Below are 24,951 nucleotides of genomic sequence, written 5' to 3' on the forward strand. Positions count from 1 at the left end.
CAGTTTTGATTACTGTGCCTTGCCTGTAAATGCAGTAACATTAGTAAATTTAACAAGAGCTTTTTAATATTTTATTTCAGAATGAGGAAAAAACAAATGGAAAATTATATATAAAAATGAGCAAAAATGTACTTTGTACTTTGAGCTGGTTTTACTTCATCTTTTAACTTAAAGGTTTTTTTTTTTTTGTCTTCTTGTAATTTAATCTTGGCCAATTGCCACTATAACTACCACCAGGCAGGATGAAGACTATCATGAGATACACATTAATTAGACAACTGCATATTTTTAAACTACTGATCATGCCACTTCAAGGGTCGATGTAACTGATTGGGTCGACTTCCGGCGATTAGCCTCTTGGGCCTTCATAACAATGACATTGTTGTGATTCAAATCTTCAGTATTTAAATAGCTATATGTGGAGTCCCTCTACAGGTTTATTAACACAATATAGACTGCTTTAAGGACTAACCTGAGTTAAATATTCCGAACAGTATAAATAATACATATGCAGTGTGGTGTTAAAAACTGCAAACTATGCCCAACATTTTGTTCAGCTTAGTTGGCAGCAAATTGTTTGTGTCGCTTATAGTTTGTCTATTGTAGGTGAATAGGACTACTACTACTGTTGTGTTAAGTGATGCTTCTAGTATTTTTAAGTCCAGTACAAATGGTATTAGTTATAGATAATGTCCATAGTTAAACACAAATTAAAAATAAATGCTAGGGGCCAACTTATACTCTATGCACACTCACTGAAGCATTGTATTTGATTAAAGTAAGATATAATAATAATTTGCTATCATTTGAGTTTTGTAATTTTACTTAAGTTCAGAGTTAATTTTATAGTTAATTTTAATTTAATTTCACACCATACACAAAAACCTTTTCATGATTTAGTAACAATTCTGCAAAGTTTAGGGGTCAACAATAAATTCAGTAGGAATAAAGAAACAATGCCACAATGAAAACATAAGACTGTCATTGAGTAAAGATTACATTTCAATGTTTTGTGGAAATGAAAATTATAACTGAAAGGCAACAAAAAAAATTCTTAAAAGAACAGTAAAAAAGCAACATGAGCCAATGTTTTACTTGACGCTTTCCCCACAGTATGAGATGTACATCCTGTGTGTAGATTCACATTTAGAAATGTAGAAATAATACTATATTGCACACATTAAACTTAGAAGCACAATACCTATAAAGTTAAACTGAGGAAGTAAAAGTGGATGTCAACTATGTAAAAAACATTTCTTAGCAAGGCTGCCCATGCAGTCCCACAGTGGGAATGTGTGGGTTTACTGTGAGGCATTTTGGGCAAGGCAAACCAACTGTCCGGTTACTGCTAGTAATAAACCAGATAAACTGATCTTGCTAAAGTCAGTCATCCCTTCATAACAGAAAAAAATATAATGAGCATTGCAACAAGAATCTTTACATTGTGAAGCATCACCAGAAAACTTTAATTGCACTGCCAGGGCTTTAGACTGAGCTAAAGTGATCTGGGAACAAGGCAGTAACTATGGTTTAAATAATGCTTCAAGAGTCACCTTTTTTGCCTGGTGTGTAGAGGATTATGCAGGCAGAGGGAGAGGGACCGAGCTGAGAAGGATGTGCTGCAAGTTAGAGCAATAAAGGATAGAGAGGGAAATGTGTTGACTAGTGAGGAGAGTGTGTTGAGAAGGTGGACGGAGTATTTTGAGCAGCTGATGAATGAGGAAAATCAGAGAGAGAGAAGGTTGGAGGATGTGGAGTTGGTGAAGCAGGATGTAGATAGGATTAGTAAGGAGGAAGTGAGAGCAGCGATTAAGAGGATGAAGAATGGAAAGTCGGTTGGACCAGATGACATACCGGTAGAAGCATGGAGATGTTTAGGAGAGATGGCAGTGGAGTTTTTAACCAGATTGTTTAATAGGATTCTGGAAGGGGAGAGGATGCCTGAGGAATGGAGAAGGAGTGTGCTGGTACCGATCTTTAAGCATAAGGGAGATGTGCAGACCTGCAGTAACTACAGGGGAATTAAGTTGATCAGTCACACCATAAAGTTATGGGAAAGAGTAGTGGAAGCCAGGCTGAGAGAAGAGGTGACCATCTGTGAGCAACAGTATGGTTTCATGCCGAGGAAGAGCACCACAGATGCCTTATTTGCTTTGAGGATGTTGATGGAGAAGTATAGAGAAGGACAGAAGGAATTGCATTGTGTATTTGTGGATTTAGAGAAAGCATACGACAGAGTGCCAAGAGAGGAGTTGTGGTATTGTATGAGGAAGTCAGGTGTGTCAGAGAAGTATGTGAGGGTGGTGCAGGACATGCATGAGGACAGTGTGATGGCAGTGAAGTGTGCAGTAGGTACGACAGACTGGTTCAGGGTGAAGGTTGGACTGCATCAAGGATCGAGCCTGAGCCCTTTCCTGTTTGCAGTGGTGATCGACAGGTTGACGGACAAGGTCAGACAGGAGTCTCCCTGGACTATGATGTTTGCAGATGATATTGTGATTTGTGGTGAGAGTAGGGAGCAGGTTGAGAAGAGCCTGGAGAGGTGGAGATATGCGCTGGAGAGAAGGGGAATAAAAGTCAGTAGGAGTAAGACAGAGTACATGTGTGTGAATGAGAGGGAGGGCAGTGGAGTGACAAGGTGAGGGAGGCGAGATTGAGATGGTTTGGACATGTGCAGAGAAGGGACATGAATTATATTGGTAGAAGAATGCTGAAGATGGAGCCACCAGGTAGGAGGAAAAGAGGAAGGCCAAGGAGGAGGTTCATGGATGTGGTGAGGGAAGACATGCAGGTAGTTGGTGTGAAAGAGGCAGATGTAGAGGACAGGGTGGTATGGAGACGGATGATCCGCTGTGGTGACCCCTAATGGGAGCAGCCGGAAGAAGAAGAAGAAGTAGAGGATTATGCATGGATTTTTACAAAATTGCAGCTGGAAGCAAGTGAAATTACACAGCACTGAACGTGGCTTTTCGCTGCTGACTGAACCCAGCAGGTAATGGCCTGCAAAGACTAACCCTTGATGTGCTCATTTATCTTGCTTATCATCTTAGACCATCTAATACAGAACCAATTCTGCCACCATTGTGCATAGTAGAAGACATTGAAGGGATCTAGCCCAGAAAATTTTAAACCTCCTTAGAAATCCCTTAGTCATGTACAGCATGTCTATGTCACCGCTGCAGCTACAGGACATTTCTGCACTCACCATACTTACCACTTACTGTGAGATGAATACTGTTGAAAGGATGTTCCAGGAAGTGTATCCTTTTGCTCTGTCTGTAATCACAGCACAGTGCCACGCACATTCCGGCGGGAAAGCTACTTTTGCTAGTAACACCCTAGTGACTTTGGTCTCATATACAGTGAGGAAAATAAGTATTTGAACACTCTGCTATTTTGCAAGTTCTCCCACTTAAAAATCATGAAGGGGTCTGAAATTGTCATCGTAGGTGCATGTCCACTGTGAGAGACATAATCATGGACACCTGTCCACCCCATACAATCAGTAAGAATCCAACTACTAACATGGCCAAGACCAAAGAGCTGTCCAAAGACACTAGAGACAAAATTGTACACCTCCACAAGGCTGGAAAGGGCTACTGGGAAATTGCCAAGCAGCTTGGTGAAAAAAGGTCCACTGTTGGAGCAATCATTAGAAAATGGAAGAAGCTAAACATGACTGTCAATCATGATTGTCGGACTGGGGCTCCATGCAAGATCTCACCTCGTGGGGTCTCAATGATCCTAAGGAAGGTGCGAAATCAGACCAGAACTACACGGGAGGAGCTGGTCAATGACCTGAAAAGAGCTGGGACCACCGTTTCCAAGATTATTGTTGGTAATACACTAAGACATCATGGTTTGAAATCATGCATGGCACGGAAGGTTCCCCTGCTTAAACCAGCACATGTCCAGGCACGTCTTAAGTTTGCCAATGACCATTTGGATGATCCAAAGGAGTCATGGGAGAAAGTCCTGTGGTCAGATGAGACCAAAATAGAACTTTTGGGTCATAATTCCACTAAACGTGTTTGGAGGAAGAAGAATGATGAGTACCATCCCAAGAACACCATCCCTACTGTGAAGCATGTGGGTCAATTTCAGACCCCTCCATGATTTCTAAGTGGGAGAACTTGCAAAATAGCAAGGTGTTCAAATACTTATTTTCCTCACTGTAGCTACCAACTTTATTGACTGCTTTTTTTCACCCATTTATTTTGCTATTTTGGCATCTCTGATGAAATAGTAGGCCCACAAAAGCCACAATTAGGTATTGCTGTAACCTCATTTAAAGGATATGAGCCTCAAGCGAATAAGCAATTGGACTGCGCAAACAAGGAGGTGAGAAGGTTCCTGCATGCATTCTGCTCAGCCAACTTAGAGGATTGGGCCCAGTTTTGATGTGGCTCACTGTCATACAGTGACACAACTAACAAAGTTTTAATCTGTCCTAGGCTGCCAACTTCTCTTCTTCCCTTGCAATTCTAATACTACTTATTTCTGTACGAATGGTTTTGGTGCAGGAAGCAGGTATAGAAGAGCACACTGGTGGCTACAAGGAGCCATCTGAAACTACAAGCACATCTCTGGTGCATTGCCCCTTCCTCTCATGTCTAATTTGAAACCTGTTGTGTCTGGCTGTCTAGTATCTGATGTGCCGATTTCTACTTCTTCAGTTCCTCTGGACATTGATAGCCAGCCAACTTATCTCATAAAGAAAACATTTGAGTAAGAGGTAAGCTTAAGTACCTGGTGGAATGGGAGGGGTACCAGCCAGAGGAAAAGTGAGAATATTCTTTACCCCAATCTATGTCTAAAATCCACACACAGTGTCCAGAATGCCCAAGCCCTTGAACAAGATGGAGATACAGAGGATTTTGGGACAAGGCACTGTCACTGCCAGACTCCAACTTAAAATCCCACTATACACTGCAGACTTCAAACATTACTGCCCTTGACTGCCCAGACACACACACACACACACTCACTTCCTTTCCTCTCATTTACCTGCACACACAAAGACTCAGATCAAAGACCTTTTGGACCCAATGAGCGTTTTTGTCCTTTTTTGGATTTAAAACACAGATGCTTACTAAGCCAAAAATAGGCCAGCACACCTCTACCTCACAGCACTACACAGACACACTGTACCATGCTCCCCCTGATCCTCAACTACTGCTTAATTGGTCCTATTATCTCTCAGAGTACAAGGAAGGCATGTCTTAATCATATGTCAGTTTGAATACATGAAGATATTATGTTGCCCTATGCTGAAGAGGAAAGGCCACTAAAATAAGTGTTTCAACAATACAATGACCAGCAAACAACATCTTTGTTCGAGACAAACATGGCCACCTCAATCCCCTTACTTCAACCCTGTTGAGAAGTTGTGGGGTGAAATAAAAAAAATCAGTTTCTGAAGCAAAACCCAAAAATTAACAGGAAATGTGTAATGCACAGCAGTTATTAGGATCAATGGTTATGCAAATCATATATATATATATATATATATATATATATATATATATATATATATATATATATATATATATATGTGTGTGTGTGTGTCTGTGTGTCTGTGTGTCTGTGTGTGCGCATACATGTATGTAAGTGTGAAGTTAAATCTTGAAATGAAAATTTGTTTATAACTGAAGTTTAAAGTGTTAACACTGCTATTGCTATATGAATGTTCTATTTTTTGCTTGCTGTAAAAGAATAACGCAGACTTTATAAACTTTGTTGATGCATTGTTTTGGAATTTAATCTGAAATATGTTTACTGCATTTGAAAGATGAATATAAAAGCTATTCAAATATTAGCACTTTAATTAACATACTGCTATTTATTTGAACACAACTGGATATCCTTCCTGCCAGCTGAAAACTATTTCCTCTAACCTCTCTTAGGTTGTTTCCACCCACATAACTGTCTTGTAATTTTTTGCACCATTCTTTATAATCTGTTTTTGAAAATCACATAAGATCAGCATTTATAATATTCAAATGAACCCATCTGCTACCAACAACCATACTACGATTAAAGTCAGTGATATTTTCAACATTCTGATTTTTTCACATCATATTTAATATTTTCTTTCTCTTTAATATGTTCAATATTGTATGTTAACACTGGGCATTGATATGACAGAACAAACATGGAATTATGTTAACAAAAATGTTAAATAACTCAATGTTTTATATTTCCAGTGTAACTTTTCACATTATTAGCATTCTTTCAGTCAGCTTCATCAAGTAGTAACCTGTAATAGTTTTCCAAAAATATTGTAAGCGTTCCCATAGGTGTTGAGGACTCTGGTTTTCCTTCACTCTTCAGTACAACTCATCCCAAACCATCACACTTGGATTTAGATCAGGTGATAGTGGAGGCAAGGTCATCTGATGCAGCGCTACATCAGTTTACTAGAGGTGTGTTTGGGGTCATTGTCCTGTTGGAAAACAAATGATGATCCTACTAAGGGCAAATTATATGGGATGGCATGTTACTGCAAAATGCTATGGAAGCTATGTGGGTTAAGTTTGTCCTCAATTTTGACTAAATCACCAAAAGTGTCACCAGCAAAGCATCGCCACTTAGTTGCACCTTCTCCTCCATGCTTAACAGTGGGGACCACACTTTCAGGAACCGTTCACCCTCTGTACATACTCTCTCTCTCTCTCTCTCTCTCTCTCTCTCTCTCTCTCTCTCTCTCTATATATATATATATATATATATATATATATATATATACGCTTTGTCGGCTGCTTTCTCTGAAGCGCCCGGCTTCGATCGCGCACATATGGTGCTCGTTTAGCATCATCACCAGCTCCTATGTAAACTTCCACACTCTCACTGTCCATTATTGTTGGTATATGTTGGTTCACGGTGATCTTTGTTATCGCTCATGCGTATCCCGGTACGTGCCTTCCCACCGGCACTCTCTCAACGGCTGCTCTTTTCTTCCCAAAGCGCGTCCCGGATTCCCCCTGATCCTGCCGTTGTTAATTCTATGCTTTTGCTGCTCATCCCACGTTCCGTGCCGCACTTCTACCAAGCGCCGCGCAGCGCTAACAAGTGCGGCTTTTGCCTCCCGTTCATCGCATAACATTTAACATTAAAAGGCATATGTGCACTAACTAACAGCAGAGATTCACCAGTATACAACACAACACCTGTAGCAGCTGTAAGGCTTGATTTTTCTGCCACTTTCGCGGAACTGACTTTAAATGGCACATTTTTCCCCCCTTGTGCTTGAGATATTAGGGTTCAGCGACATTAAAAAAAGTCGACATAACCATTAAAAAATGCTTAGACAAAGCGAGTATTTGGCGGTTCCACTTCAAAATGTCGACTTATTAGGGTTGTCGATTTAACCGAGGTCGAGATAAGTGGGTTCCACTGTATATATATATATATATATATATACACACACACAGTGAGGAAAATAAGTATTTGAACACCCTGCTATTTTGCAAGTTCTCCCACTTAGAAATCATGGAGGGGTCTGAAATTGTCATCATAGGTGCATGTCCACTGTGAGAGACATAATCTAAAAAAAAAAATACATTGATTAAAAACTTGCAAAAAACTGGGGGCGTGAGATTGACTCGCAAAATAGCAGGGTGTGCTTTGTATGAATAAATTAATTTTGTCTGTGAGGCAAGTATTCACTGATATTCAGGTTGTTTTATTTGTGTCTGTGAGGAGAGACGACAGATGGCAGAGAGTGCCCCCTGTCTGTTTTCTTTATTTTTTAACCTTTACAGATTCGAATGATGTATTGCTCTTATCTGTACGATCAAAAAATTTAGAATAGTTTGTTTGTTTCAGCGTTATGAGGAAAAAATACCACAAACACGGTGGCGCGTTTGTAAACCCGAGAGGGTTAATTGCCAGATGTGTGCTTCATGGCTTCATTCGAGACTTGGCACATTAAACAAATGTTTACTGATTTAAAAACTATTTTGGTGTAGTTAATTTATATATTTTTTTATCTGAGTAAAGAAAAGATGTCATGAATAAATATGTTGCGTTGAAGGTTTTAATTTTGCCTCTTTTATATTTTATAAAAATGGGGAAAAAGAAATGTGCACTGCATTAACCGTGCATTGATAAAATTAGTGCCATTAAAATTAATTAGCGTTAACATGTTAACGCTTTTATTTTGACAGCTCTAATTAATATATTAATACGAAACGGATTTCACATTTTGTTATCTAACGAATGTACAGTAATCCCCCACTTTACTAAGGTTCGAATCTCACGTCCCCAGTTTATCACAGAATTATGGCAGATTTTCCCGGTCTCTTGCAGAAAGCACGATAGACCAAAAAACTTGGAGTTTTATGTTGAAATAATTAAATATATTAATAAAAAGAAAATTATTAATTATAAAATGAAGTAAAATGTTTATACAGCACAGTACAAAAAGTAAACAATGCGGTGCCGTATATCTTTAACTTAGAATCTTGTTTGACGTCATAGGACACTTCAACCAATAAACAAGCAGAGAAACTAAGCATAGGCTATGCTACTAGAGAACTGTTTACAGTATGTACTATAAATGTGATACAGTGTACTGTATTTCTGCAAATTTACACAAAACTAATCTCCCTATATTTTTGCAAATTCTTTCTGTGTGTGTTTAAATTGTGTGGGAGGATGATTTAAGGCATAAACAATTAAAAAAAAAAAAAACATTTTTGGGGTGGCGTCTGTTTATCGCGGTTGGTTTTGACAGGTGAAGTAATAACACTGATTATCTCTTCATCATGGCACCTGATCGTGGGTGGTAAATATTAGGCAGCAAGTGAACATTTAGTCCTCAATGATGATGTGTTAGAAGCAGAAAAATGGGCATATTTAGAGACCAAACAGTCAGCTGTTATCTATCAAGGAATGGCCTGCCCAGTCACTGGACCTAAATCCTATTCAACTGTTCTGGATTGCAAGGTCAGAAAGAAATCTCCATCTAACAAAAAACCTGTAAAGTAAGAATGTAACAAAATTTAAAGTAAATGAACAGAGAAGGAATACAAATCAAATCAGTATCTGGTGTGACCATATACTTATGATTAAACAAGTATAGCAAGCAGGTGCCAATGATCAAATTCATAAAATATGTAGGTTGAAACTCAGTCCTTTATTGAAACAGAAACCGCTGTATAGGAGGATTAAATCTGGGTAAGGTATAGCCCAACTTTGTGAATACGGTGAAGACATGTTTAAATTATTCTGCATCAGCAAGTCTCTCCCAGGCAAAGCCTTAAAATCGGATTAGGGTTTCAAGCTTTTTTGAAAAAGCACAAAGAAACAGGCAACTTTTACTTTAGATGCAGTGGTCAGCCAAGGAAACAATGCAGTGGATGAAAGACACATCATGCTTACTTCCCTTCGACATTGGAAGATGTCTTGCAGTTTAATCAGCAAAGAACTGGCGGAAACCAGTGGGACACAGGTACATCCAGATATGGTTTATATGGTTTGGATTGCAAGATCATGAGTGGCCTGCTATAGAGTTCTGCCCTTAACCCTCCTGAATCCCTTTGGGATGAATTGGAACGCTGACTACACTCTCCATCAGACCTGGGATAAAATGGGATGGTCTGTACTATACACAGCCATGGCCAAAAGTTTTAAGAAAGACACAAATATAAAATTTTCTGTCTGCTGCCTCAGTATAAAAAGTCTGCTGCCTCAGTTTTTTATGATAGCAATTTGCATATACTCCAGAATGTTATGAAGAGTTATCAGATCAAAGTTCACCTTTGCCATGAAAATGAACTTAATCCCCCCCAGAAAAACATTTCCACTGCATTTCAGCCCTGCCACATAAGGTCCAGCTGGCATCGTGTCAGTGACTGTTAAGTGTTGCCGAGGACAAGGCTGGAGTTCACTCGGTCATGCTGATTGAATTAGAATAACAGAGTAGAAGCTTTAAAAGGAGGGTGGTGCATGAAATCATTGTTCTTCCTTTGTTAAACATGGCTACCTGCAAGGAAACTTGTACAGTCATTATTGCTTTGCACAAAAAGGGATTAATAGGCAAAGATATTGCTGCTAGTAAGATTGCACATAAATCAACTATTTATTGGTTCATCAGGAAATTCAAGAAGAGAGGTTCAATTGTTGTGAAGAAGGCTTTAGGGCACCAAAGAAAGTCCAGCAAGCGCCAGGACTGTTTCCTAAAGTTAGTTTAGCTGCGGGATCGGGGCACCACCAATGCAGAGGTTGCTCAGGAATGGCAGCTGAGGCAAAGTGTTTTGGAGGATGGCTTAGTGTCAAGAAGGGCAGAAAAGAAGCCCTTCTCTCTAGGAAAAACATTAAAGACAAAAAGTACAGTGACTAGGCTGCTGACGACTGGGGTAAAGTCTTTTTTTTTTCAATTAATCCCCTTTTGGATTGTTTGGGGCATCCGGGAAAAAGCTTGTCTGGAGAAGAAAAGGTAAGTGCATCCATTAATGTGTAGGGTTGCTGACAAGAATAAAGAATGGTAGAACATCCTCCCAAAGCAACTTGGAGTTTAGACTTGGACTTCTCCCAACCATCCAACAACAGTTTGGTGATGCCTTTTCTAGCTTGATAGAGCACCTTGCCATTAAGCAAAATTGATTACTGCTGTAAGTGGCTTGGGGAACAAAACGGGGAAATTGTGTGTCTATGGCCAGAAACCTCCCCAGACCTTAATCCCAATAAGAATTTGTGGTCAATCCTCAAGAGGTGGGTGGACAAACAAAAACCCACAAATTCTGACAAACTCCAAGCTTTGATTATGCAAGAAAGGTTCTTCCATCAGTCAGGATGTGGCCCAGAAGTTGATTGACAGCATGCCAGGGTGAATTGCAGAGGTCTTAAAAAAAGAAGTATCATCACTGCAAATATTGACTCTTAGCATAAACTTAATGTAATTGTCAATAAAACCCTTTAATACTTATGAAATGCTTGTAATTATACTTCATTTTACCATAGTAATATATAACATTTAACTTTACTTTATTTAGAAAATGTATATTTGTGTCATTCTCAGATCTTTCACCCACAGCTATATATATGTATTCCTACTAATTTAAGAGGCCTTTATCTATTAAATCTGAATACTGTGTTTGTGTTACACTGAATAGTGTACATGGTCTAATAAATGCAACCTGCTACCCACTGAATGACAGTAAGAAAAGCAGCTACTGAAACCTAGAGTCTATTACATCTATCAGATCTACACATGTACAGCAGCATAAGATAACTAGAATGTGACATTTCCTGAAGAAAATGTGAGTAGTGCGTGCCGGTGCAAAACTCCACACCGTATTGTTTTTAGTGCCCACCATGAGACCAAGCTATAAAGAGCTGTGGCATATTTGTATGCTTCTCAGTGGCAAACATTTCCTATAAGACTTCCTATAAGTCAAATATGTGCATATTTCATTCTTGTCTACATACATTATTGTCTGCATGTTGCCTTCAACAAAATAAAATAACTTACACACACACACAATTAAACATTTGTATTGTAAAATATTTAAAAATAAAAACTTGAAATATTTCTCCATGTTCACCAGTTAGCAGCACCAGCATTTTATTGCAAGAAGTTTTTTTTTAAGTGATTCAGATTGATATGCTGTGTCACAACCATATCATTTCTGAAAATATTATTTTATGCAAATGTATTAAATTGTCAAATAAATGAAATCATATAATATAATCTTTTAAAATGTAATCAAATGCAATTCCTTATTTTTTTTTAGCAAACATCTTCTCAACCAGGGTTGACTGTTAATAGTAAGAAAATTGTAATTATAATATGATCAATTTATTTTATGATAAAATATAATTACTTAAACAATTATTACAACTATTTACACAATAGGTATATTAGTTTTGATAATATTAGTTATTATCTACTTTGGGAAGTACATTCTGTATAATTTGTATACATCATATTTTAAACTAAACTTTTTTATGGGTTGTAAGATCTTTAAGTTTCTGTGTCTAGCTGACTATTTTTTACCAAATAAAATGGTGAAAAGCTGGTAAATTGACTCTAAAAACAGCTCTGGTGATAATGTACGAATGTTCATGTCCTTATATAGTGAGATAGCAGACACTGGAAACACCACAAGTGTTGTGTGCTTCAGTGTTTGTTTATAATCAGATTTGAACAATTTTTGCAATCTTTCATACATTTCATATATAGTCTCTCTTGCATTACTGCAGTCATTGCTTTAAACTGGAAACTCATAAATGACATCTGACAACTGAATAACAAAACTGCCACAAAAAAAATTAATATTTGTGATTCCAGAAGATGCTCCTGTATACTTATCCTTATTAAGTCAAATACATTGAGAATTCAGACTCTTTTTAAATCTTAATTTAATGTATTTTAGTAGCAGCAATCAACTACGGTATAAAATATAAAGCATTAAAACAGCTGTCATAGCATATACACACTTGCAGATGTTTGATAGATACAAAATAAACTGGATATTTTATGAAAAATAATGGTCCTACTGCACACTAATTGCATTCATAAACTGCCTTGTAAAATCAAGTTCATGTCACAGCTGGTAATCTTGCTAAGCAACCACATACAGGATGTAGCACAAAAACATTTTGGAAGGTTTGAACAAATGTATACCTTGGAAGAGATTAAAAATATGATAGCTAAAATGTGCAGTGAAAAGTAGAATAATTCTTCTGATCACACCAGAAGGCATACATTATTCTTGTCTGTCAGTTGATGGCTAGTGGCCAGATGATTAGCCTAGTTTTTATACAGTGTTAGAGCATTTAAAACCAGGTACTGCTTAGGCAGGCATGCTAGACTCTTATTCTGTCTGGCAATTCACTGCTGGAGCTGGAGCAAATATGGAAAATATCTTTCTCTCTGCAAGCTTAAATTCAAAAGTCTCAGCTCTGCAATGGTACCAGTAAATGGTGATAAATTTTGGCTTTCCTTTTCTCCTGGAGCTTCTCCTTGACATTCAGCCCTAGAGTGCACATAGGTTTCTGGGAGTCTTCACAGTTTATTGGGGTGCTCAAACACTGGCAGCACCACATGATTGGTACTGACAGGCTGGAGGGTTCTGGATGGATATGCAAGCATGGTTTGGCAGGTTATGGCGATGAACATGGTACCTGTTTAGCAGACACATGCTAGACTGATAAGTGGGCTTCACTTTGTGAGACTTTTCGCTGCTAGAACTGTCCTGAACAGATAAAAACACACACACACACACACACACACACACACACACACACACACACACACACACACACACACGAAGAATGCATGGGTTAATGGTTTAAATCTAAAGTATGCTATAAAGGTATAGTGAAGTAATAGGTACTGCATAATTGAAGAAATAGTGCATGCGTACAGTTCTTCAATTTTCCACTTTTTGTTATAATACCGCCTTATCCCAAAATGGATTAAATTAATTATTTTCCTCAAAATTGTACAAACAATACTCCATAATAACAACATGAAAGAAGGGTGCACAATGACAAATTAAATTAGATACAATTTATTAATCTATAATCTTTGCAACTGTATTAAACATTTAAAACAACAAACATCACATGCACACGTATTCATAGCCTTTGCTTCTTTAAAGCACCTTTGGCACCATTTACAGCCTTGAGTCTTTTTGAGTATGATGCTACAAGTTTGGCACACCTATTTTTGGGCAGTTTTCTCCCATCCTACTTTGCAGAACCTCTCAAGCTCTATCAGGTTGGAGGGAGCCAGCCATTTTCAGATTTCTCCAGAGATGTTCATTTGTGTTCAAGTCTGTGCTCTGGCTGGCATTCACAGCCCTATAGCAACTCCTTTTTTTTATTTTGGCTGTCTGCTTAGGGTTGTTGTCCGGTTGGAAGATAAACCGTCACCCAAGTCTGAGGTCCAGAGCGCTCTGGAACAGGTTTTCTTCAAGGATGTGTCTGTACATTGCTGCATTCATTTTTCCCTCGATCTTGTCTAGTCTCCCAGTTCCTGCTGAAAGACATCCCCACAGCATTATGCTGCCACCACCATGCTTCACTGTAGGGATGGTATTGGACAGGTGATGAGTGGTGCCTGGTTTCCTCCAGACCTGGCATTCAGGTTAAAGTGTTCAATATTTGTTTCTCATGGTCTGAGAGATCTTTAGATTACTTTTGGCAAACTCCAGGCTGGCTGTCGGGTGCCTTTAACTGAGGAGTGGCTTCTGTCGGGCCACCTACCATACAGGTCTGATTGCTCTAGGAAGAGTCCTGGTGGTTCCAAATTTCTTAAATTTACGGCTGATGTAGGCCACTGCGCTAATTGAGGGCTTAAATGCTACAGAAATGTTTCTTTCACCTTCCCCAGATCTATGCCTCAATACAATCCTGTCTCAAAGGTCTACAGACAATTCCTTAGACTTCGTGGGTTGGTTTGTGCTCTGACATGCTCTGTTAACTGTGGGACCTAACATAGACAGGTGTGTGCCTGTCCAAATCATGTCCAATCAACTGAATTTTCTACAGGTGGACTCCAATCAGGTTGTAGAAACATCTCAAGGATGCTCAGTGGAAACAGGATACACCTGACACAGGATACCCCGCAACATTATTTATCTATAATAAATGGATATTAGGTGCAACCCAGATGAAGATGGGTTCCCTCTTGAGTCTGTTTCCTCTCAAGGTTTCTTCCTTATGCCATCTCTGGGAGTTTTTTCTTGCCACAGTCACCACCGGCTTGCTCATCAGGGACAAACTTACTTATAAAAGAACATCTTATTCATTTCTATCATATTTTTACCACATTATATGTGTAAAGCTGCTTTGAGACAATGTTCATTGTTAAATGCACTATACAAATAAAATGAACTGAATTTAACGTCGAGTGTCATGGCAAAGGCTGTGAATACTTATGTACATATGATATATTTCAAACAAACTTTTTTGACATTGTCATTATAGGGTATTGTTTTTAGAATTTTGAGGAAAACAAATGAATTTTATCCATTATGAAAAAGGCTGTAACATCAAATGTGGAAAAAGAGAAGCACTGTAAATACTTTTCAGCAGTGGTGGGCCGTCAGGGCCAGCAAAGCCTTCTGGCCTAAACACTATCAGAAGTATTGACCTACATTTACAACCTAAATTCTAATATTTGTTCCTTGAAATTTATTAATTTATTCCCAACAGTTTATTGTCTTTATTTCATAGCATTTCTCTTAGCTGCACTGCTTCCAGTACGTGTATGTTAGATTTTTTGTCCAATCAGATTTTAGCCTATGTGCTGCCATGTCAATCCAATCTGCCCAGGGCCTTCAAAGTCAGTAGTGCTGGCCAATGTACCTTAAACTATATTAGCAAAAGGTCTGTTTCTTTAACCAATTAGATTTCAAATTCTCCTCACAGCGCCAGTTAGCTGGCTCAGAATAGCGTCAGAGTTAGACTTTTTTTTACCCCCACAATGGCTGACGAAGGAAGAGAAATTTATTTGGTCTCGGACATACAAAAATCCATTTTCAAGGCGGAATTATCCAGAAAAGCTTGACATAGGAGAGCTTTGCCAACCCCAAAGCTAGCTAGCTTGTCTCATCCTGGGAAAGTGTTTGTTCAACACTTCCAGACCAGTGCCAACAAGCGGTACCACTGGATTACAGCCTCTGAGGAGCGTTGCAAATTATGAGTATGCATTATGAGTCTGCATCTCTGGTGAAGAGGTTGTATTTTATTTACGTTTTTTATGTTATTTTTGTCATGTTATTAGACAAATATTGATTCTGAACTGCTCCAGATGATGTAGGTGGCACAGTTTTTGTGGTAGTGTAGAGGTTGGAGTCGTTTTAACTGAGTTTCTTGCTTTAGTAAAATGGTATTCACTCTCCATATGTGAAATGCCTCTTTCTCTCCCTCTCTCTCTCTGTAATTCCACGCGTTGTTATATTGCGTTTTTGTATAGTATTGATAGTTTCTATATTTGCGACGTGATTGTGGTGGTATTAGGAGGTGGATTAAGTCGGGTAAGTCCCCACCGAAGTCCCAGGTACCAAATGCACGGCCCGACACTGCTTTCCAAATACACTGTATTTTATAAAAACACAAAGAGCTTCATGAAATATCATGCCAAATGCAAAATTTTCAGTGTAAATGTTAATTTATACTTCCCACTCACATCAAAGCTAGAAGGGCAGCTGCGTTTTGCAGCAAGGCGGTTGCTGTTGTTGGCATTCTCATTGCCAAAGCAGTTCTTATTTGCCAAAGCTGCCATCTCAGCCTCCTCTTTCTGTGCTTCTTCCTCATCCTCTTCCTCCACAGTGCTAAATTCCAAGCGCATGCGCATATCCTCCAATGTTTGCGCAGCCATTCCCTGTGTGAGCGGCACCAACTGGGCAGCTTGAAGATTGCTATCTTCAAGAAGAGCATCACGTTCCACATCTTCAATCTCAATAAAGACATGCTCAGTGGGCAGCAGTGGTAGGCAGCGGACTGGTGTGGACGGCTCACTGTCCAGTGCAGCATCTGAGAGACGGCGAAAGTAGTAGTTGTAGTTGGGGTGGTGCGAGGGTTCATCCCAGCAGCAGGGTGAGACACTGGGATCAGGATCCCATTGTTCTGGTTTAGGCATCAACGCTAAGACTTTGGGAGTCTGTACACCACTAGCTCTCACTACTGAGAAGTCTTCAGGTGATTTGTGGTCTCCACATGGCTGCCAGATGTTACACGTCTGCTGGCTTTGATAAAAAGTTATTAGTGGTATAATAATAATAATAATAACAATAACAATAATAATGATCATTTTGAATGATTATAGAACGATCAGAACATTTATTGTTAGTAACAACAGACTAAACATTATAATGATACAAAATATTTGTTGTTTGTTTAATATCTGTATTTGTGGAATAACAGTACTTTTTTGTAATGCTTTAGAAAATGTTCGGTATAATATCACAAATTGTTAAAATAATTTTTTAGAGATTATGGGACCCTATGCATGGAAATAAATTTTATATTGCTAATAGCTAAGATGTAGTGAACATTTTACAATACATTTTACAGTCTTGCAAATAGCAAAACCATTTAAACCACAGGTTTGTAATTATTAAACATATCAGGACCCTTTCCACTCAATCCTAAAGTGTGTGGCTGTGTGTGTATTAACGTGATGTGAACCAAGCTTTCCTTAATATTGTTGTCTTTTAATTCAATGCGGAATGCAAGGATAACACTCAAACCCTGAGTCCACCATGTTCTTGTATTACTGTTGTTTTTACCACAGTGGAGTCTGAATTAGAACTCAATTATTATGAAATAGTTTTTTTAAAACCATGGTTTGTGTCATGTTACTGCCAGAATTAGTGTTGGACACCCTGCTGCTTCACACACCTTTGCCCAACTACGTATATAGCACACCTGGTTTCAATAATCCACACTCAAGAAGAGATTTGCTGAACATTCTTTCTTTGTAAACTATCTGCTCAACTCTATTAACCATATCGCACTCTTCCTGCCCCCACCCTCTGATTGAAGGCCACTCTGTGCAGCTTGGGACGGTTTCTTATCAATGCCTTGGGTGGTTCCATGAAATTCCGGAGTAAGAACGGGAGCTTTGAGAATGGATTTGGACTGAAGTTAATGTCAACAGTGTGCTACACTGACTCAGGACTACAGTTTGCATTTTTACAACATTGTAAATCTGCAATAAATGGACATTTGGTGCAACCCAGATGAGGATGGTTCTCTCTTGAGTCTGGTTCCTCTCAAGGTTTCTTCCTTATGCCATCTCAGGGAGTTTTTTCTTGCCACAGTCGCCACCGGCTTGCTCATCAGGGACAAACTTACTTCTAAAGAACATATTAATTTTTTATCACCACATTATCTGTGTAAAGCTGCTTTGAGACAATGTTCATTGTTAAAAGTGCTATACAAATAAAAACGAATTGAAATAAACACATTTAAAATACCAAACTTTTATCCTGTGACTCTTGATTTTTATCTGGGTTCCTTGTCTGTTTATTGTTATTCTCCTTAAGTCTAGGATATACTTCTTGCAAAACTACCCGACACTCTACCTGTTTTAGACAATGTTATATATCTCAATATTGCTGAGATAAGAAATATGATTTCACTACACAATGCAGAAAAAAATAGTTCATGCCTTTGTTACCTCTATGTTGAAATGTTGCAATGTCTTACTGTCTGGATGTTCTAGTATGTGCATGAACAAGTTTCAGTTAGTTTAGAATGCATCAGCAGTAGTCCATAATAGAGCATAAATATCTGACCATATCAGACATATCTTATCCACACTGCATTGTTAACAATTACATTTTAAATGGATTTTTTAAATGGAAAATTACTACAAACATGTGCATACAGACATGTTCATACAGACATGTTCAAGTCTCAGACAAAGTAACAGTTTATAAATATAGGGTAAAAGATTTGATTTAATAAGGAGCGGGACCGTATAAAACGTTTTAATAGGATGGTGTGGCATCAATCAACTTTAGCTCAACATCTGGAAAACCAAGGAACTGGATTCTTGTCACCATAAGGGTGAATGTAAAAGCAAATGTCCACACCTACAAGCTCCTAGGGGAGCAAGTCTACAAATAAATGGTCTGTCCAGAAAACAATTACGCACTCTACAAGAAAAAACAAAGCAGGATGTTTTTTCTAAAAGTTCTTTAATGTGTAACTTAGGCTGCTAGGTTTGTCAACTTGAAAGTCTGGTAAGTCTTGTGTTATTATGCAGTTGGTAGTTGTAGTGACTTAAGATATTAGTTAAAAACAAAAAAAGAAAAAGAAAGGAAAATATGAATAAGAAATGTGAATAAGAGCATAAAGGCTGATGCAAGAAAAAAAGGTAACATTATAATCATCAACATCAGTAAAATATCGTTTAGACGTTTCTCACCTTGTTTCTAAAATGCCCTCATAGTTGGCCAGCTTCTTCATGAATGCTGCATTGGGCTGAGCTATGATCCTCTTCTTTTTTACAAAATCACATGCCTTCTCCAGTGGCCAGCCATTTTCTTTCATAGCATAGGCAATGACTGTGGACACTGAATGACTCATTCCCATCTTGCAATGCACCAGACATTTAGAGTTGCTCTCTCTGTTTCATATATCCATGAAAACAGACAGATGTATGTCTGTTATGTATACCATAAAGATTATAAATACCATAAAATATAGACAGAAAGTAGTGTGGCAGAAGTTTTTACTCACCGTGCTCTCTTTATAAAGTCATAAGTTTTATTCCAGTGAGCCAGCAGATCGTCTGACTCTTCATCAAACTCATGGACGTTGTAATAGCAAAAAAGTTCTGGAAAAAAGTTGTCAGTTTCCTGTGTCATGTTAAGGATATATCCAATCCTGGATGAAAAAAAACAGACTGTATTTATTTTAGATATTATTTAATCAGAAATATACACTTTGAACTTGTTACTACATAAACTGACCCGCAGTTTCTGAGTTCCTCAAGGTTGGAGGCATCCCATTCTGAGCCCTGTAAAGAGAAAAGATAATCCTGTGTTTAATAGTCCTTGACTAAGCTTTAATAGCATATTGTCTTCCAACCAAGTGCCTTCCAACCAAGTGCCAAGTGCAAAATGGTTAGAAAATGTCAAAACTATAAATGTGGCAAAAATTGTAGGTAGGCAGAAACTCAACCAGGTAAAGGTAGTCAAAAATCAGTGTGGATTTGTAGATTTGGCTGAGGATGAGCAACATCTCATTGTCAATAAACTCCTTGTACTCTTGCTGGTTCCAGCTCACGTGTTGCTCCAACTCATTTAGAATCTGAGCACAAAATCAGATCATATTCCCTGAATAATGATTTTTCAAAGACGAGGGAATGTTCACAGTTACAGTTTTAAACACACTATATGAACAAAAGTATTTGACACCTGAGTTTTTTAGATATACACTGTTTTTTTCCCCCAACGTTTGAGCACAAAATTGGAGGCACTCAATTGTAGGATGTATTTGGATGTAGTAACATTTTCTGTTCACTTGAACTAAGAGACTTAAACCTATTCCTAACATGGCCCTGTGCACAAAGGGCGCTCCATGAAGATATGGCATGCAATGGTTGGATCTTGTGTAACCTGTTACAAAGTTTTGACTTCAACCCTCCTTAACACCTTTTGGATGAAGTGGAACATCAAATGCAACCCAGGCCTCTTCATTCTATATCAGTAGATGACTTTAATAATGAATGAGCACAAATCTCCACAAGTACACTACAAAATCAAGTAGAATATCTTCCAGAAGAGTGGACATTATTATAACAGCAAATGGGGACTAAATGTAAAATATGGTGTTCAAAAAGCACATAATTTTATGGTCAGGTATCCATAAACTTTTGTCCACATAGTGCATGTAATCTTATATAATAACAGCATTTACTGCAAATTCAACCATACTTTTCCAGCAAAAAAAAAATCAAAATAGATCAAAATCATAAAAGATTTAAATCAAAGTAGATACACTCACTTCTTACCTCCTTTGAAGTCACATTCTCTAAGTCCTGTAATGTCATTATGCTTAGAAGTTTGGTTCTAATTAAGCTCTCTGTTCTTTCCCTCTTGGTTGGCCTGTTGACAGTAAACGGCATTATTAAACCCTTATTAATGCTCATCTGTGTATCTCTATATTTTGCTACATAATTCATACAAGTCCATGAATGTTAAATGTATCTATGCAAAATATGTTTTTATTATCTGTACAATAAATGCAGATTTAAAATAATCTGTTTATGCCCATTTTTTCCAAAGTGACCTCACAGAAGTGAGTACACCCCTCACATTTCAGCAACCCTTTATTATATCTTATAGATTATATATTACAGTGGAACCCGGTTATCTCGCCTTCGGTTACCTCGACAACCCTATTAAGTCGACGTTTTTGAAGTGGAACCGCCAAATTCTCGCTTTTTCTAAGCATTTTTTTAATTTTATGTCGCCGAACCCTGATATCTCGAGCACAAGGGGGGAAAAATTTGCCATTTAACGTTGGTTATCTCGGTGCAGCCGCAGAAGAACTCGTGGAAGTGGCGGAAAAATCAAGGCTTACAGCTGCTACAGGTGATGTATTGTATACTGGTGAATCTCTGCTGTTAGTTAGTGCTAGTGTTAGTAGTGTTAGTAGGGGCGCGGCGCGGCTTTGGGAAGAAAAGCGCTGCCGTTGAGAGAGTGCCGGTGGGAAGGCACGTACCGGGATACGCATGCGCGATAACAACGACCGCAGTGAACCAACATATACCAACAATAACGGACAGTGAGAGTGTGGAAGTTTAAATAGGAGCTGGTGATGATGATAAACGAGCACCATATGTGCGCGATTGAAGCCCGGAGCTTCAGAGAAAGCGGCCGAGAAAGCACCTGACACGCTGAAGGGGGCCGAAGGGGGCGTGGCAGGTGGATTCCTGACAGATAAACATGTACTGTATGTATTTTTATAACATGCCTTCATCAAACAAATCGCGGCAACGCTGTTGTGTAAAAAAACCCTTCAAAAACACGTGCATGCACATTCTCATTTATTAATGCACATCATGTACATAAAGAAATTTCAAGCACGTTAATATATTGCTGCCATTTTGGTTTTCATTTATCTCGATCATCGGTTACCTCGATGCTTTTTGGCGACCCCCTAGGACATCGACATAACCGGGTTCCACTGTATATAGAAATGAAACCTAGCTATATTTTAGAGTAGTCAATGTGCAGCTTGTATAGCAGTACAGATTGACTGTCCTCTAAAAATACCTGAAAAAACATACGGCCATTAGTTTCATAATAGCTGGCAACAAAAGTAAGTACACCCTAAGAGAGCATGTCAAAACTGTGTACAAAGTGCCAATATTTAGTGTGAGCACCATTGTTCTCTAGCACTGCCTTAATCCTCCGGAGTGTGGAATTCACCAGAGCTGCACAGGTTGTTGCTTGGATCGTCTTCCACTCCTCCATAATGACATCATAGAGTTGCTGAATGTTAGACACATGGTACTTCTCCACCTTCCGCTTGAGGATGCCTCACAGGTGCTTAATAGGGTTCAAATCTGGAGACATACTTGGCCACTCCCTCACCTTCAGCAAGGCAGTTGTCATTTTGGCGGTGTGTTTGGGGTCATTTATTATGTTGGAAAACCGCCGTCCATTAAGTGAAACATTTGACATACTGAATCATAAACTAAGCGAAATGGAAGTTTTCCAACATGATAATGACCCCAAACACATAACCAAGGTGACAGCTATTCTTAAATAATCAATTCAAAGACTGCCTTCTCCTGTCTGCCTGTTGTAATATGTGTATCTCCCTACCGGACACATTTTTTGTGAAACCTATTCCTGCACACAGCTGTCCCCAGGCAGGAGTAATGAACTTCTTAAATACATGATTAAATGATCAATAATCAGTGCATGAAACAATCCTTCATCCCTTTTCCATGCAGGTGATGATTTTACCCCGGCCTATGGGGTTCTTGAAAGTACCGTTCATAAAGGAAATTATGGATTTTTAAAGTCCAATTTAATCCAAGCACAATCCCAATGCGTCTGGCTGGGTCTTCATAAAAAGATTTTATAACAAGATTTATTCCCTTAGCAAGTTTAGTGGCTTCATCTACATTAGAGATGGAAACAATATTCATTGAGTTAAAAAAAATAAAAGTGTGAATCTAGATTATCAATTTCTTCACCAGCTTAAACAATCCTTAAGGAGAACAAGCACTCACTGGAATTTTCAGGGACCAGTTCTGATTATAAGTTGGCAAAAATCCTGCCTATGGCCCCAGAATCTGTTATGCAACACACTTAGTAACTTCCAAATCCACCACTTTTCTGATCTCACTGTGCAGTTCACTTGCATCATCAAACTTGCATCAAACACTCTGTTAATGTGAACAGATCGAGAAAAGAGAAACAATCCAAAGTGTACTGTAGCTCAAAATATTGTTCAGATTACAGATGGCTTTTAACAACTATAAACCAAAAACTTCAACAGTCATGTACTTCTGCAACCCTGTTATCCTCTTGTATTTAAAAAAAAATGACTATTGTCTAAAGTAATAACTTAGTGATAGCTTACTGGTCCGAGAACATGACAGGAGATTTGGGCCTGGGAGTTTCCAGGTTGCTTATGGTGTTCCACTCATTGATGAAACTTTGGTTTGAGGAAATACGACTCTCATAAGAGTTTATCCAGGAGAAAGAAGTGCTGCCAGGGACATAGTTATACTGATGGGACACTTCACATACTTTATGCAGCACTTGCAAAGCTGACCTGAGGACCAGGGGAATTGGAAAGTGGGTTAGTACTAAAATACCCATTTATATAAATACAGTTGCATTTGACAATATACTAATATGAAACACAGAGGGAAAAGAAAAACTTTATAATCTTAACATATTTAAAATAGGTATACGTGTCAAGATTCACAAACAAAATACAACATGGTGGAGTGAAATGTTCCACTTGTACAACAGGGATTTGTCAATGCACGTAATGTTACAGATTTCAAAATGATTTAAATCTGTATGATGCAGATTTTAATTTGGAGTTTATGGTTACATTTTATCTGCTATGGAATAAGATAGTTCCTGTTTTCACATTTGTGTTATATAAAGGTGCATCTCAATAAATAAGAATATCATTAAAAAGTTGATTTATTTTAGTACTTCAATACAAAAAGGGAAGCTCAAACATTATATAGATTCATCACACAGAGACTAATATATTTAAAGTGTTTATTTCTTTTAATTCTGATGATAATGGCTTACAGCTTATGAAAACCCAAAATTCAGTATCTCAGAAAAGTTCAATATTGGAGAATCCTGGTGTCTCACTCTAATCAGCTAATAAAATCCAAACACCTGCAAAGGTTTCCTGAGCCTTTAAATGGTGTCTCAGTCTGGTTCAGGCTACAGAATCATGGGGAAGACTGCTGACTTGACAGTTGTCCAGAAGATGATAATTTACACCCTGCACATGTAGGGTAAGAAACAAAAGGTAATCGCTAAAGAAGCTGCAGTTTACAGAGTTCTGTATCCAAGCACAATAATGAAAAGTTGAAAAAAAGGTAAAAATGTGGTAGAAAAAAAAAGAAACAAAGCTGACAAAAGTCGTCTTTTCAGATGAAAGGAAAGAAAAATTTTGCATTTCATTTGAAAATCAAGGACCCAGAGTCTGAAAGAAGAGAGGAGAGGCACCGAATCCAAGCTGATTTCATTTTCCACCAGGATTTGGCACCTTCCCACACTGCCAAAAGCACCAAAAGTTGGTTAAATGAGCATGGTGTCAGTGTGCTTGACTGGCCAGCAAATTTACCAGACCTGAACCCCATAGAGAATCTTATTGTCAAGAGAAAAATGAGAAACAAAAGACCAAAAAACGCAAATGAGCTAAAGGCCACTGTCAAAGAAACCTGGGCTTACATACCACCTCAGTAGTGCCACAGACTGGTCACCACCGTGCCACACCAAATTGAGGCAGTAATTAAAGCATAAGGAGCCCCTACCAAGTATTTAATACATAGAAAGTAAATAAACATACTTTCCAGAAGGCCAACAATTCACTAAAAATGTTTTTCTTTTATATATTCTTATGCAGTATACATTTTTGTTGAGATTAGTCAAACCATCCAATGTGCAGGGTGTCAATGATCGTCTCCTAAACAACTGTCAAGTTAGCATTCTTCCCCCCATGATTGTGTTGTCACGGATAGACCAGGCATCAGAAACCGGGAGTAAACCATGGTGTGACATTTTCACAATATTCAAATTTTCTGAGATTTCTGTTTTTTATTAGCTGTTAGCCATAATCATCAAAATTAGAAGAAATAAACACTTAATAAATATATCAGTCTGTGTGTGATGAGTTTGTGATGAGTTTCACTTTTTGTATTAAATTTCTAAAATAAATCAAGTTTTTAAATGATATTCTGATTTATTGAGATGCACCTGTATAGTA

The 24,951-nt window shown here is 38.2% G+C and overlaps 1 protein-coding gene across 7 annotated transcripts in view; it reads right to left on the bottom strand.

Annotated features, from left to right (window-relative positions):
- Nucleotides 1-9,137: 9,137 nt before the first annotated feature.
- Nucleotides 9,138-24,951, bottom strand: part of ssh1b (slingshot protein phosphatase 1b) — a 40,068-nt gene continuing 24,254 nt past the window's right edge. For 3 of the 7 annotated variants that reach the window (XM_046839080.1, XM_046839082.1, XM_046839081.1), the window contains exons 8-15: nucleotides 23,071-23,265; nucleotides 20,483-20,576; nucleotides 19,651-19,779; nucleotides 19,440-19,486; nucleotides 19,207-19,353; nucleotides 18,893-19,093; nucleotides 16,145-16,703; nucleotides 9,138-13,202 (exon numbers count right to left, since the gene is read on the bottom strand). In XM_046839080.1, the coding sequence (XP_046695036.1) occupies nucleotides 13,032-13,202; nucleotides 16,145-16,703; nucleotides 18,893-19,093; nucleotides 19,207-19,353; nucleotides 19,440-19,486; nucleotides 19,651-19,779; nucleotides 20,483-20,576; nucleotides 23,071-23,265 (1,543 nt within the window). In that variant the 3' untranslated portion in view covers nucleotides 9,138-13,031. Of the gene's footprint in view, nucleotides 13,203-16,144; nucleotides 16,704-17,829; nucleotides 18,747-18,892; nucleotides 19,094-19,206; nucleotides 19,354-19,439; nucleotides 19,487-19,650; nucleotides 19,780-20,482; nucleotides 20,577-23,070; nucleotides 23,266-24,951 lie in introns of those variants that run through there. The other 4 variants (XM_046839084.1, XM_046839083.1, XM_046839085.1 and 1 more) reach the window with 4 other exon arrangements.

The sequence above is a fragment of the Silurus meridionalis genome, chromosome 25 (assembly GCF_014805685.1).
Source record: "Silurus meridionalis isolate SWU-2019-XX chromosome 25, ASM1480568v1, whole genome shotgun sequence".
Taxonomy (NCBI): Eukaryota; Metazoa; Chordata; class Actinopteri; order Siluriformes; family Siluridae; genus Silurus; species Silurus meridionalis.